The 16,582-nt window shown below is 37.9% G+C and overlaps 1 protein-coding gene across 1 annotated transcript in view; it reads right to left on the reverse strand.

Annotated features, from left to right (window-relative positions):
• Positions 1-404: 404 nt before the first annotated feature.
• Positions 405-16,582, reverse strand: part of arhgap35a (Rho GTPase activating protein 35a) — a 90,820-nt gene continuing 74,642 nt past the window's right edge. Inside the window, exons 4-7 of the mRNA XM_077206978.1 lie at positions 15,158-15,235; positions 9,588-9,719; positions 3,628-3,733; positions 405-3,535 (exon numbers count right to left, since the gene is read on the reverse strand). Of these exons, the coding sequence (XP_077063093.1) occupies positions 3,109-3,535; positions 3,628-3,733; positions 9,588-9,719; positions 15,158-15,235 (743 nt within the window). The 3' untranslated portion in view covers positions 405-3,108. The remainder of the gene's footprint in view (positions 3,536-3,627; positions 3,734-9,587; positions 9,720-15,157; positions 15,236-16,582) is intronic.

Here is a 16,582-nt window from a genome sequence, read left to right on the forward strand (position 1 = left end):
AGACATCCACAATATTCAGTAGCCTGCGTTTCATTGCATCATGACAAATGATCACATCAACGTGAAACACATACATTCGTTTTACTCTTTCTCTCTCTCTCTCTCTATGCATGCTTCAGTAATTTTTTTGTGTTAAATTACACATTAAGGATTTTGAATTAATTGCATGAGTTCACGTTGGCATCCCTAATATTTATACGTATTTGACAACCTCTTTAATCAATTTAATGCATCCTTGCGGAATAAAGTGTCTCTCTTTGTAGACATTAGTGAAAACGATTGACATTGTGAACAACTTCTGGTGTGTAGATCATTATAGTCTGAGTGAGTTTTGCGACCAAAAAGCACAGATGTAATGGAATTTATGCACATTCAGCAACTATTAAATAAAGACATGAGACAGATTTTACAAGATTGATTTATTAACTATAATACAGGTCACAGAAGGCCTTTACTGTTTATACACCATTCCCATTGAGACCAATTACCAACTCCTTGGCAAATGACGACTTTTTTTTGTTGTTGATGTAACTTCATTTATTTCATTATTTTTTCCATTCTATTTTTTTTTCAAACTTTTTTTTCTTCCTTTTATAATACTGAGAGTGGTAGAGCCCTCTCCCTGACCTGGTCTTGAATCATGCACTACATCATTGTGGCCTTTACACCATTCACAAAAAAACTGTTAAAAAATGTTTTGTCTCATTTTTTAATTATTAAAAGAAAACATAAAAAGAAAACCTTTTCTATCACCATTGACTATAGGGCAAAGTGTCAGACCCCCTAACGTACAAATAAACCATTCTGAATATAGTTTTGCTCCTTTCTCCTTTAACTTAACAGACAATCTGTCACCATTGTTGAAATAATTAAATGAAACAAAATATAAAGTGATGCAGCCAAATCTGATTGCTGAACCAATATCACATTTTTAATACACGTTTGTCATGTCGCTTTGCGGGTTTCAGGTCTCCCCTGCCCTTTTTTAAATGATTTTTTTTATTTTTTATTTTATTTTTTTGCACAGTCTTTGGCTGCGAAGGACAGTTGCCTCTGAAAGAATATACATTGAAAATACACAGAGAATGCAGCATTCATACACAAAGTACCAGGGGCGTATAGGCCACACAGCTCCCGATTTCCCAAAATATACCGTTACTTCTGCTCTCTGAGGGTAAAAGATGTAGTGTTTAAGCAGAGTTGCTCATCACAGCCAATCAGAAGTCAGCGTAGATATTGACTGACAAGTTAAAAGGGGTCAGGTCAGTTGTAGTTCACTTACTAGTGGTGAGAGTTAACATGTATTACAGGGAGAAATATGCACAAAAATGAAGTGAAATCTGTAGTGGGATACATTCGTTTATCTCCATAAACGTGACTGATTCACAGTTTCACAATGTCTGTTCCACTTGAAAACAATGTTCAAATCAACACAAAAGTCAGAAAATGATCTGATTTGGAGCAAGTAAACAAGGTATAAGTGCAGAGGAATATTGTTACAAAACCATTCCTTGAATGGCAACTGATTTCTGCTTTTTTTTAGTCTTTCTTTTGCTACATATATTGAATCTGTGACTTTAAATGCATCCAGCATTTTCTAGTAAAACAAACAAAAATGTAGCATTAGAACGAAAACGAGCTGAGATTTAACATGCAATACCTGCTTTGTCCACTGGGTGGTAGTGTTGCGCTCCAAGAGCCGACAAAGGGAAAAGTCTAGTCACAAGCTCCCACGTTAACTTTCCTGTTTCCATGCCCACCTTTTCTTCCGCTAATCTTGCTTTTTGAAACTTTTGGGATTTTATAAACAATGTCATCCTTCTGAGGTCAACTCTGAAGTACAGATATTTAGTTAGTCTTGACAAAAGCCACTAACTGCAAGCTCATATTCAGCATAAAATCGGCCTCTCTGATATCAAACACTAAAGTGTTATCTTTTCTGAAAGCCATTATTTCCATCCAGCTATACCACTATCGTCTCTATCTTCCTCCTATAGGCTTCCAGTTCACTGATTCACTGCCATCTGAATAGGTACAGATAGACAGCGTCTCCTCTAGTGCAAACTTCCTTTACCTTCCAGAACTCACATCGTGAGGCAACTCTTGATTTAGTGCATACCTCCCATCCAAATGCAGGTGGACCACAACCTAACCCCATCCTTAAAAGTCCCCTCTCAATTCGTTTGCACAAAAAGTAGTCCACAAATCTAACATGAGCTAGAAGAGAGGGACTTCCTGCAAACGTGTAATAAGAAAAATTATACAGCTCCCAAATGAACAGACACTGAACAAAGTCAAAGACCCTCGTGGAACAGGAAATCGAGGGTTGTGTGGTTGTGAGGACATTCTGCAATAAAAGAAGCATTAGTCTTCCAGCATGTTCTGGAGGCTCATGTGACAAGAGATACAGGCGAAGAAAAGACATCAAATCTCAGAATGCTGTGCAAAAGCATTCCACACACATCCATCCCAGCAAAACTAGATCCAGTTCATCAAGTTCTAGTTTTGTCTTGATTTTTGTCCCTCTGTAAAAGGCTGTTACAAGCGAAATAAGATAAATAAGGGGTAGGAATGTGGTTGTGTTGCTACGTGAGAAAAAAACATTTCTATTTAGTAATTAGATAGTAACAATGGTCGAAAGCTGAATGAATATATAGGCCACCCTGTTGGCCCGATTAACCTTAATCGTACTAGGTTACGTACAGTGGTCACCTGAATATGAGGTGGGGTTCAGCCTGTTTGTTCATGCGCGCCATTGGCTGACAAAGACAATGCAGAACCAGCAAAAGTGCGCCATCTACGTCACATGGACCCATAAGAAATCTGAGTTTGGGGGTACCACACTTCATGTGTAGTTATATGTGCGTGTGTGTGTGGGGGGGGTGTGTGAGGAGCATATAGGGACAGAGCGCCGCTGCAATTTATGGAGAAGCGAAGCAAGATGCAGAAAGAGGGCGAGGAAGTGTGGTTGACGCAGCTCATGGACTCTTGACCTCTTTCTTTCTCCTTCCTCTCAAGTCAGGCACAGCCGTGCAATCTCCTCGAAAATTTCTTCCATTCAATTAATCTCATTCAGTGCTCCCAAAGTTCTCCTCCTCGTCTGCAGGTTCACAGCGTGTGTTGTTCTGTAGGGGTGTGATGAGGGTGGAGTGGAGGGAGCAGGCTCTGGATTGGGGATTGAGGGGTATGGGGTGGGGAACGAGGCGGGGACTGTTGGCCGTGGCTGAAGGATGGAGCTATGGGGTGTAAGGGGGCGTAACAGGCGGAGTAGGCAGAGCTTGGTATGGAGGAGGCAGAAGACAAGGTGGCGCTAGGAGAGGCGGGCTGTCCGGGAAGGCCGCTGGGTGTGTCGGCCAAGGGTTGATTGTAGAAGAAAAAAGCACACTGGTGGATAAAGGTCTCGATGATTGTCTGGTAGGTACGTGTGGCCGTCAGCGCATCCATGGTGGTGAAATCGGGCCGCATTAGCGTCGGCCAGAAACAGATGGACAAATTCTCGCTGGTCATCAGGTTCAGCCGGTTGTTTTGACTCACCCTGTAAGACAGAGAGAAAAACGGTGAGAATGGAAAACATTTGTGCGAGCGAGTTTGATCGTGTGTTGCCCTAGGGATGGCTCCCATTCTCACTTGTTCAGGTGAGTGATGACGTATTTGAAGAGGTCGTAGTTTTCTCGAGGGAATCTGCGAAGCACGTCCTTCATGGTGTGGAGACGATGCTCTCGATCATTGATTTCTGCAGGGGGCCGAGAGGGAACACAGAATGAGACACAAACACATTTATTTTCTTCATGCTTCACAGGTGTCCAACTTGTCCCACAACACACAAATAGTTTGAGGGCGACAAGACACACACACAGGAGTTAGTCTTGACAATGGCTTTAATGTTTAAAGACCATCAAGACCAGAACAGTCTGTTTGATGTTCTTACTGGAACATCGTCTCCTATTAGTTTCTGTAAAGCAATAAAGGCACAAATCCCATGTTTTTTAGAGAAAGAACGAGTAGATATGTTTTGAATTATTAACAATTTGGTCAAAACATATCTAGCTATGTCACACACTTACGATTTCAACCCTGTTACCATAATGAAGCTTTTAGTTTCATTACGTTTGATACATTTTGGAATCACAAATTAGACTCTTTCTACGGCATGGCGGGAATACAAGTAAACGCATATTTAATTTTTTAAATTTTTACACAAATTTTAGATTTCACAGTATTTGCCAAGCTGAACCTTCAACCCTGTTACCCAAGGTTACAACTAAGCTTAGACTAATAAAAGTCTATTAATAACTTCATATCAACATTTGATTTGTCTGACGGACAACTTAATTCAGGATAAATTTACAAGCCTGTTACCCATTGTGGTATATTTACAGTATATTTTATTGGAACCTAGATTTATTAGACCTAAGATTTCATTGTTTTGCAGTAGTAAATATTAAACATTTTTTAAACATCATTAATGAAATAAAATACAACAGAGCTTTAAACTCTTCAAAAATCTCATGTTTTTTAACAGTTTATTCACCTCAGGAGGTAAAACTGAATTTTGTATTTGCTGTTTTAATTTACATTTATTTTAGTGTGGTTTAAAACCGCACTAAAATAAATGTAAATTAAAACAGCAAATATCAAATTTAATTTTACCTCCTGAGGTGAACAAAGATTTTTTGAAGTTTAAACAGCTTTGTTGCAATAAATAAATGCATGAAGAGACTATTTTAAATATTGTGTATGCAGGACTAGGAGATTTACTTACAAAGAAAATGAAGGAATGAGTTCAAACATAAAAATACTTTTTAAATGGACATATTAATAGATAATAAAAGTGTTATTTTAATTCATGTTTTAAAATGTAGTTATATAAAACAAAGCAATAAATTATTCTATTTTAAATTTACATTAAATGTTATTTTTCAAATTTAAAACAGTTTAATTCAAGGTTTAAATATTTAAATAAAATTATAAAACAGTAGTTAAATAACAAAATAAAATGGTAAATAGCCTCCTAGTCCTCCATAATTTTACCTCAGACTTGTCAAATGCTGGAAACGAATTGAGACTTTGAACGAATGTGTGTGCAGAAATTTAAATCACCCCAGTTGCTCGAGATGAAATCAGTGTGTTGGGGGGGCTCTTTCCTAAAACACTGTCTACATTTGGCTTTGGGACCTCAGATTGCTTAGAAGCAATGCTTGAGGAAGTAATTCAGGAATAATGAGTTCTAATATGCACAAAGGAAGCAGCATGCTCCACCTAAATCAATAAACAACAACTCTAGGGAGGAGTAACAGTGAAAAGGTGTGTGTGTATGTGTGTGTGTGTGTGTGTACTAGACTTCCCATCAGTCTCATCTGGGGTGACTGAGGGATTGTTAAATGAAGCACAGTGTGTCACACACACAAACAGTACATGTACAGAAATAATTGTGTTGCGTGTGCAGTCACACACAGACACACACACACCCTGGGTGCAGCGAGCTGGATGGTTGCGGTGAGTCAGAACGGCTTACATCAGCCCTTAACGCTGTGAGCCCTGTGTTAGAACATGTGACCACTACGGCAGATGTGTTCCTCCCTGGTCACACACACACACTCTCTGATGTCAGCATTACACACTTTCACACACTGACATCAGCATTATGCATTGTGGCCCCAGATGCAGAATTACTGCAGTAACTACAGGGAAAATGTGCAAAACCACCATGATGCCAGAGCGTTGCTATATGGCTGCTAATAAGGCTGCACGATATTGGGAAAAAACAACATTTCACTCGATCACTTGAATAGCTTTATTTTGGAAAGAATTAATAATTCTAGAATAGATTCTAAAATTATGAAAACAGGCCTAAACATTTTATTTACTCAAGACTTTTTTGTGAATGCAAATTAGGCCAGCACGATTATGACAATCATAATTGTCAATTATTTCCCTTGATAGTATAATTGCGATTACAAATGTTGATCCATAAGATTTACATTAAAATACTCTTTTATATATAGACTATACATCCAAACCGGTTCATAGAGGGCACCATTGAAAAGCAGTAAAACTGCTGGACGTAATGCGTCTCTGGTCACTTAACATTGTGAATGCATACTTACATATTTATAAATGCATGTATTCTGTATGCTCAGTTCATGCATGCGCCTTGAATTATTATGCATTAATTATTTGGTCTACAATGTAGACCTATTATTCAGAATGATATCTGCCGATGCCGCTAGTTAGATTTTCTTCAAGAAAATCTCTCTCAACCTATACAGAGAACCCTCTCATTTGGTACATTATGATAATATTAGAGGTTAAAATTAACAACAGAGCCCAAACTATTCAATTCAACTGCGATTTATTTTTCAGATATAATAATTACACCCAAATAAAAACTCAAATGTTTGTAAACAATTCAGTTGCACATAGATAAGGTAGCTTTCATAAACACTTGTCTTCATGACAAATTTATACAAAGATACATTTATAATTATCAGTAAACAAGCTCCTCTCTATTGTTTTTTAATAGGTAACTAACAAACAGTGCACAATGGAAAACTTTCCTGAGGTAAATGCAACGTTAAGTGACATTGTTATTGGCGTCTTTCCGCAGCTGAAACACAGATTGAGCGATTACATGAGACATGATCCTTCTCAGCATGTTGTACTGTCTCTTTCAACATACATTAATAACTTTTAATGTTCTTGCATATTTTTTCATTCTATAACGTAGTAAAGTGGAAGAAAAGACTTGCTCCACGCTGCCACTTGAACTGAGGCCCTACAGCAATCTGTCAAGTCACATTTTAGAGTGTCAAAACGACATTTATTGTTTGATGTTAGTGATAAAAATTGACCGAATTTGAAAGCTAAGACTGTTTCTTATCAGAAGTTAAACACACGCTCTTTGCGATTAGTGGACGGGTGGCGTTCTACAAATAATGGACCTGGCAAACCTGGCCTGAACTACGGGTGATTTATAGGATTAAATAGAGCCTGCTTTAACGTCACTATTTTTTTAACTGTTAATGTGTTCATTTTGCTTTAACATTGACAGCCCTAAATTCAACACAAGAGACATTTCCTTCAACAGTATGAGCTGCAGTTTTTCTGCCCCCAGGATATAATCTGCCATCAATGGCTGTTTTTAAACAATCAATGGTGAAAATAATTGCTTTTATCAGCCGACACAGATTATTGGCCGGTACGTCGGTGCATCCCTACTTTCCAAGACTATGCTTTTGGTTGTACGCATATGCTAAGTGCTCCCATCAAAACTTTGGTATTTGAACGAAACCTTCACCTCAAGTACTAGCAATAGTAAAGTGATGTCAAAACATCAGTATGAAATCCTACCCAGACGTTGTTGTAAATATTATCTAATCAATCCGAATAAATAACCGAAGCCATTGGCAATCAAAAAAAGCATTAATCTAAATATCCCGCCGAGACGTATAATAGATGGCAGATCAACAAAGCAAAAGAATATTCAGAAGGCCTTAAAGCAGTGCAGGTGCTTCCTGCGCTTTCAGAGACTAAAAACAGAACAAGCCTGTCGGGCTGTTGCCACGGCGTCCAGTGACAGACGGACAGGAGTAAAGCCCCGCCCACCACCTGTGGAGAGTGACACGGCAGTCAGGTGACCTGCTGTCTGTCCTCTCCCTCCGTTCTCTCCTCATTCTTACCCTCAATGTGCTTCTGTAATGTTCCTGCATTAAAGCAATCTTCTAGTTTGGGCTTAAACTACTACTAGAAAAGCATCACTATTACTGAATATTGCTAGTATTTATTGTATGTTTAGGAGTTTGTTCAAATCCATGATCCACCTAAAAATGAAGGTTCGTTATCATTTGCTCACCCTCATCTTCTGCGGAACATAAAATATGATATTTTGAAGAAAAGGTTTTGGTTACCATTGTCTTCCATTGTATGGACAAAACAAACCATGACATTTTTAATTTTGGGGTGAACTATCCCTTTAATCTTTACATGTCCAGCACATCAGAAACCACTTAGAACACATTAGCAACCGAACAGCAACGTTTAGGCAACCATCCACAACACTCTATAGCATAATGACATTATCCCCAACAAATCAAAAAATATATATATTTTGAAAACGCAAGTATAAAATATTAGCGGCTCGAATTTTAGCCTCTGATTATGTTGGCATTTGATAGATTCAATGCACACGCACACGAAAAAATGCAACTGACTATGATTATTTTCCATGTATACCAAATTTTTTTAATTATATACAAAAATTATATCACTTGCAAATTGAGTGACACGACATCATGATTAGATACTAAATAAGTGAATCAATCAAAGCCCCTCTTGTGTGTTCTACTACACCAGTGCAGGTTTGGGTGGTGCGATTAGTTTTCTGCTGAATCAGGCCTTCCGTTTGTGAAACTATTTAAAGCATGGTAATACTTGAGAGGGCTTGTTTATTGAGAAACAGTCTGGAGTGTAGGACTAACGCCAATCTTAGGCTTAAGTCTCATCACTTTGGATTGGAGCAATGCCCGGAGTAGACAATGCTGAACTTCACACTGAGAGAGTGAGTGTGTTGTGTAGTCTATAATGCCGCAACAGGAAAATGCACTCAGTCCATTTCTGCCAGCGTGTTTCTTAGAGTAGATTCTATTCTACACACTGGTTTATCCCTTGTTTTTCTTTTTCTCCTTCTAACAAGAGCTCTCTACTCACAGCGAGTTCACCGGAGGAGATCTCCAGAGCACACTAACCTCCGAGGACTACAACCAAGCATATTGCTTTCTGACAGTAAACATCTGGCCATGGAAAATCTTCCCTGTATAAGTAGCTGTGTTTACATGGAACCTTATAATCGGATTGACGGCTCAATCGGACTAAAAAACCTTCATGTAAACACCTTAATCGATCTGATTGAGCTCGATCGGATTGGAATTTCGATCGGATTGGAAGAGGTGGTTTAATAATTTTGTAATCCGATCGAGAGAACATGTAAACACTTGATCGGATTGAAAACCGAAACTGAAAGGATTGCGCATGTGAAATGACGTTGAAATAGCGTAATGACGTATGACGCGCTGAACGAGCTGTTCTTCCTGTTGAATAAAGTCTCATCTAAATTAGTGTCCCGTTATTCTAAAATTCTCAGTTTACTCAGCGTCTGAGAAGTGGAGCAGGACAACGTCCCACCAGTCCTTGTTTCAGACTCTCATACACACGACTAGATTGATTGTGAGTCTTCATAGGTCTATATGTACATACCTATGAAGGGGGAAGTCGTGGCCTAATGGTTAGAGAGCTAGATACAGGTAAGCCGAAGATTGCGGGTTCGATTCTCAATACCGGCAGGAAATGACTGACTTGACCCTTGAGAAAGGCACCTAAAAATGTCTGCCCATAGAGTGTGGGTGTGTGTGTCCACAGTTTTCAGTGTGTCTGTGTGTGTGTTCATTACTCACTGCTCCTAATGTGTGTGTGCACTAACTTGGATGGGTTAAAAGCAGAGGACAAATTCCAAGCATGGGTTACCATTATTACTTGGCCTTAATGTCATGTCACTTTCACTTTTATCTGCTCCCTCTCGTGTTGATACTCACTGAAGGCCTCCACCAGCTCCACCTGCATACTGTAGGGTACCAGAGGATCGGGCAGCTCCGAGAAGAAGCTCTTCATTGCTCCAGCCACTGTGTTCACAGACAAGTCCTTCTCAATCAGGTCAATGTTAGGGTCTATAATGTAGAGAAACAAAGATAAACTTTGGTTACACTTTCAAATGGAACTTTGTGAATCACAGCAGCTTCTCAAGTTACTTGCAATTTAAAGTGGTTAAATTACAGTCAAGCAAAAAAAAAAAAAAAAGTCCACCATGATCATTCTCAGGGTGTGACCAGCTAAGGGAACATTATCTCTCATGTGGGTGTTTCTTTTTTATGTGCCAGGGGTTGATTTTTATTAAAACTAACAGATTTCAGAGTGTTTTTCTTTCAGTGTGTTGTATGATCACATTAAACAGATCTTACCTATGCATGAAAGGCACATGAAATTCTTTTTTTACTTTACTTTTATATATTTGTTACTTTTCACACAAATTTTATTGTTCTATCCTTGTCCGAAACAGTCAGTCAAAAACGGTGCAAATTATTTAAACAGACATCAATTATTAGTTAAACTATGATAATCTAAAGAAAAAGTGTAATAAACTTATTTCAATATTTGCTGTGTGATTTACACTACCATTCAAAAGCTACCAATCATATATATTATTAAAAGTATTTTGAAAGAAATCTTAAATGCTCTCCAAGACTGCATTTATTTGATTAAACAAACATTAAAAACAGTAATAATGTAAAATATTATTGCAATTTAAAATAAATGTTTTCTATATTTCAAAATGAAATTTATTCCTGTGTTCAAAGCTGAATTTTCTGCATCATTACTCCAGTCTTCAGTGTCACAAGATCCTTCAGAAATCATTTACATCTGCTGATTTGCTGCTCAAGAAACATTTCTGATTATTATCAATGTTGAAAACAGAATTTCTCCGGAAACAGAGATATTTTTATGATTTTAATCAGGATTCTCTGATGAAAAGAATGTTCTAAAGAACAGTATAAATTTTTACATTTTAAAGTTTTGTGAAAAATTTCATGATTTCATTTCATCGTGAAGCTATCATGCCACGCCCTAGCAACCATTTAGAGCACCTTAGGAACAAGTTCCATAGAATTCCATTGAAAGAGATCAAAGGGACATCTTTGGATAGAAGTGTCATTGGAACATGAGGATGTCTCGTTTGACTCGAGACAGCAAAGAGCCAATCCTGAATCACCTCAACACCTGCTGGCCATGCCCTAGCAACCATTGTCAAGCACCCTTGCAACCAAAATCCACAGAGGGATAACTTCCATTCTGAATGTCACAGAGTCATGGGAGTTGGTTAATATCATTCATACTGACAAGCAGCCTTTGGAGCTTCATCATTGGCAGCTCCATAGCAACCGTTTATCAAGACCTACATCTCTGCTTCAAAACATCGTATAGAGATGGGGGTTTGCTTGTTTGTTTCGGTTGGGAAACAGTCTGTATATATAAAAATGGTAACTGTGTATTCACACCCTAGCAACCATTTAGAGCCATCTAGCAACCATATTGCAACATATAGAAGCCATATTACAACTCCACAACATAATACAGACATGTTGTTGTTGGCTCGTATGCAATCATGTACAACACCCTAAACTGTCTGTTTCTTAAAATCAGAGGGATCAAGGACACAGGACCATATCAACATCTTTTACAGTCAGCTTCTTCCAAAATGCAGCTCTTTCATTCTTCGCGTCTTCCTGAAATCTTCTGTCCCTAAAATCAAACCTTCCCACTCTTTTAATCTCTCGGCTGATCCAGCGAAATGTGTATCTAATTTAAGAATGTGTGCTTAGCGTGCGGGCGCGAAATTGGTGCCTGAGAGAGGGTGAGAAGGTTATGAGATTCAAACAAAATAAGAGATGATTAAAACAACAAAACAATTTGATCTCAGGTTCTGCCAATATGATTAAGAGATAAAGCTATAAAACATTCCCCGTTTCACTCTACATGCGCATTACTATTGTAATCTTTCAGTCTAGCGTGTTAAATCCAGTTGACCCCAGATGAGTTAGTCTATACATCCTGATTCTATTTTATCAGAGATCGATAATGGCTGTGTAGCACCTGATTGTGAATCGTCTGACATTCCTCCAACTGCTCGCTGGAGTTGTCTGAGATGCTGTCGAGCACATACCTGCGCAGTAATTTCCACCGTAATTGTATTGTCACCTGGCTGTGCGGGGTTCTGATCGATCCGACACGAGCCTTCGCCTTCTATTAGCTCATGCCGATCCGAACCGGGCCCGACCAGATCAGTGGAGCGTGTGCGCTCGCGGTTCATTACCCAAACCAATCTGCTGGTAATTAACTGACCTTCTCTTCCGGCGCAAACACACACAAACACACACAGACACAATGTCCTGTAGTGACATACACAGACATGCATCCACAATCAAAATTAGAGATTTTTTTCAAATAAATAACCTTCTAAAAATACAGAATATATAAAAAAAATTATAATATTTATCAAATATTTATTTAAATTAATATATGTTATATCCACATACATTATATTACTGTTTTGAATTGTAAAAGCAATATTTTAAATATTATTTTAAAATGTATTACAATATTTTAAAATGTAATTTCCTCTTGTGATGCAAAGCTGAATTTTAGCTCCAGTCTTTAGTGTCACATGAACTTTCAGAAATCATTGTAATATGCTGATTTGCTATCCAAAAAACATTCATGATAATTAAATATCAAATAAATGTTGAAAACAGTTGTGCTGCTAAACATTTTTCAGGATTCTTTGATGAATAGAAAGTTCAAAAGAACAGCATTTATTTGAAATATAAATCTTTTGTAACATTATAAATGTCTTCATTGTCCCTTTTGATCAAGTTAATGTGTCCTGACTAAAAGTATTATGTAACCCTTTAGTTTAGTTTCCAATTATCACTATAACAAGTTGCTTATTAGCATCCATATTACTAGGATATGTTTATCAGTGTTTATAAAGCACATATTAATGCCTTATTCTGCATGAACATTCTACATCCCGTAAATCCTATCTAATACCTAAACATAATTACTACCTTACTAACTATTAATAAGCAGCAATTAGGAGTTTATTGAGGCAAACGTCATAGTTAATAGTGAGAATTGGAGCCTAAACTAAAGTCTGAACAAGTATTATTTATAATCATTGACTCCAAACTTTTAAAATGGTAGTATACATTGTACATGACATCAAATGATGTTCTATTATAGTATATTATACACACATACATATACAAGTCTTGACTATATGTTTCACGACTTAAGCAAAAACAGACGCTGTGCTGCCTCTTCTCAAGTATGCACATAATACAAGCATTCTCTATGCGCTCTGACATTATGCTTTCGTAATGGCCCTCGGTGGGCACTGCAGGATCAATAGCTGTGGATCAGTCCTGGTTAATTGAGCTTATCTGCTCTACAATGCGCTCATTGACGGAAATGTGATCCATGCACCGAGGAATAGCAGCCATTTCTTTGAAAGCAGCGAGGTCAGTCGGGTCTACAGTGACTGGTCCCACTCAAACTTTTCCCCAAGGCAAATATGAGTAACAGAGTTCTGCATGTACTATGATATCCATGAGATGTCTTTAGATTATGCTGCTACAACAGCAGGGTAATGTGAGAGTGTGGAAGTTAATGGGGGCCAGACAAGTAGAAAAAGAGAGAGAAAGAGAGGAGGAAGGTGGAGGGTGTCATTGATTATAGTTTGGTTATGTTATTAGCTTCACTAGATTTAAGTTAGCGAAGCAATTTTGAGTCATTTGAGCACTTTCTTTGCAATAACAATGAAAGCATCAAACAGCACCATGGTATTACAATGACATTTACCATATTATTTTGATGTACTGTGTAAATCAGACATATTATGATGTAATATCACATTATACATCAAAGAAATATAGCATTACCCTCTAGTATTACACAATTAGTTGTGTTATAAAACTCAAAAAGACTTTTATGTGGAACTGAGTGCCCATGACATGGTAACCAAGCAACAGATTTTCTCAGATTTGTGTGATATAAACACATGCAAGTTATAAAAGTACAGATAGCAAGATACAAACACTAAATTTAGAGAGAAAAAAACAGAATTGTGAGACAAAAAGTCTTATTTCTTTTATTGTGGCAGAAACAAGCTTCCATACTTGTTAGATTAGTATAGTGGAGAGTGGACAGGAATCCTGATCAGAAAGGACCACGAGCCGGGATTCAAACTGCGATAAATGCCAAAGTCCAGGCACATTTTGTTCTTAGCCTCGATGATATGTAGCACTGTCTGCAAGTTAGGGTATTTTGTATCTTTAGCCCTCCTTTTTGCTCTTTTAATCACATAACTTCTACGTCTACATTCCACTTCTGTTATCATGAAACCCAAGGCATACAACAAAAACACAGCTCCGAAAACACGCTGTTAAGTTGGTACTACATTTGGTTTGAAACTTGCTTCGTGACCATTAACAAAAAAAAAAGTATATTCCATGCAGTATGAATGAAATTCGCAATGACTACATTTGTTATGTTGTCACTGTCATGTGACCAACAGCATCAGTAGTGTCGCTTTGCTATTCACAACTCCTCTCCACATAGTAAGAGTTCATCGAATGCTTACTTCAGAATTCTGACATACTCATCTCACATACAGCTTTTCACTTACTATATAGTATGGAAGTAGACATTCTTCTTTTTTCTGTTTTATGGCAGGTATCAACCAGCATTAAGGTACAACACTGCCACCTACTGTTTTGGAGTTTCAACCACATAGTCACTGGTGCTGGATTATTTACGATGTTATCGCATACAGTATTAACTCTTTCCCTGCCATTGATGGAAATTTGCGGCTTTCTGTATTTTCACTGTTGTATAATAGAGAATGCTATTACACATCTTCTGAAAGAGTACATAATCTCCTGATTAAAAGACAGGCGAAGAAGCAGAAACAAGCAAAAACAAATGTAAGCAGATGCATATGTAAAATTACGAGATCATCAACATTAAACCACATTTAAATCAAAACTGTCTAATGTTACTGAATGAAATGTCAACCCAGGACGAGCTACAGGACTGTGAAGTTTCGAGGGTGTAAATGGACTCGATCTACTCCATCTATGTTTGATCATCTTTCTGAATCACATCCAGACGTAGTCTTTGACAAAAACGTGTTTTTCTAAGCTTTTGCTTAAAATGTTTTTTATGAAACATGCCCACATTCAAGGAAAACAAAAATGCATTAAGCTAGAATAAAATGTCTTTTGCTGTTGTTGTGTAAAAGCGGAGGGTCTGTCCTTTCTCTTGATTTTATGCATATTCAGATATTCATACAAAATATTCTGGGGGCTCATGACATTTTTGTGAAAATTATCAAAATTGCTGGAGGTGGCTGGCAACTTTCTTTTTTTTTTAAAAGAATTAAGTTTTGTGCTATTCATATATATTTGTCATGCCAACAAAGCACACTAAACAGAAACTTGAAGAGATTGAAAGAAAAAAGAAAGTTAAAGAGACAAGTCATGTGACTCACCCTGGTCAAACTGCCGCTGCATGCTTTCCATCTCCGCCTTATTTCCACTCACCCTGTAGATTCCCTCAGTGCTCAACCCTGTGAGAGAGAGAGAGTTGACATTAATAAATGAGTTTTGCACTCCATTCAATTTGCACAGTCTCAGGGTTTGATAAGAGCCACAATGGTGTTATCTCCAGTTTAGAATGTACAATGAATTTCACATATTTAATTTATATCTGAGGTTGCTAATTGTGCAACCACACTCCGACTGTCAGATCTTCACTCTTTGACTTATCGGTCATACATAAAGAATGAGCGCTGCCACGGGCAGAGAGTCTTGTGTCCCACAGATACAGACGGAGGCAAGAGCCAGAGGACGGCTCAGCTTGGCCCATCTCACACAAGCAGAGAGAAAACAAGTACATCGATAAAGAGTAAGACAGCTCGAGACGCAGAGAGACACTCTCGGAAATGAGTCGGCGCGTTGCCGAGGCAGACCGCATTGATTGCCTCACCTCTCCCGATCTATTATCCATAAAAGCTTTTCTGTAGAGCTTCAAGAAGGGAAATGTGTGTAAAGAGGGAAGGGTGTGTTTACGGCGGAATGTGAGAACATGAGGGAAAAGAAAAAAGGAGAGAAAAGGGCTATAAAACTCATGAAAGATCAACTTTCATACTATGTTATAGATTTTAGCTGATCACAAAATTCTACTTTTGACATCCAAGAATGGCACAATGCACCTGGGACCGGATGCACCAGCTGTGCGCAAGTAGCCTAGTTTTGGGCACTGAGTTACAACTTACTCACTGATAAATATTGCACCGTTTTTTGCACCATTAAACTTAGTTGAAGCATACTACGTAGAAATGGAATATTTACGAAAGCCTCCGAGTAACGGAGCCTGTAGTCCTCAAGCCCAGGAGTAACGGTTGGAGTAAAATAGCAGACTGACTGAACTGCATCAATAAGCTCTTGTTTTACCTGACAGACTTCAATAATTTAGACATGTATGATAATGCAGCTGACATTTTAAGAAGGAGAATATCATTTTACTTTGTTAGTGGCTCTTCAATAGGGCTGGGACGGTATGGATTATTTCTAACCGCGGTTGAAAAGCAAGAAATTCCCGCGGTATAGCGGTAAACAGCTTTAAATAGTTCATTTAAATAAGAATTGACTGAGTGTAAAAAAATGCTGCTCCTAAAAGTTAGTTATTAAGCATCTCAGTTGTAATTTAAGTGAAGTGTGCGACTAAATCTTAAGTGTCAAGATTTAGAGATAATTCAAGGGAGTCTTCAGAAAAGGCTCGTCATAGTCGTCAACCCTGACATGACAGTGCGTAGAGTTAGTTAGAATGACTTATTTTATTCAGGCTTGCTTTCTTTTTGCAAAAAAAAATTGTGCAATAGGCATTAATTAGTAGGCTAAATAGCAGCATGTTG

Source organism: Siphateles boraxobius, unplaced genomic scaffold, assembly GCF_051911475.1.
Source record: "Siphateles boraxobius isolate OS27281-9 unplaced genomic scaffold, OSU_SipBor_1 6, whole genome shotgun sequence".
Lineage (NCBI taxonomy): Eukaryota > Metazoa > Chordata > Actinopteri > Cypriniformes > Leuciscidae > Siphateles > Siphateles boraxobius.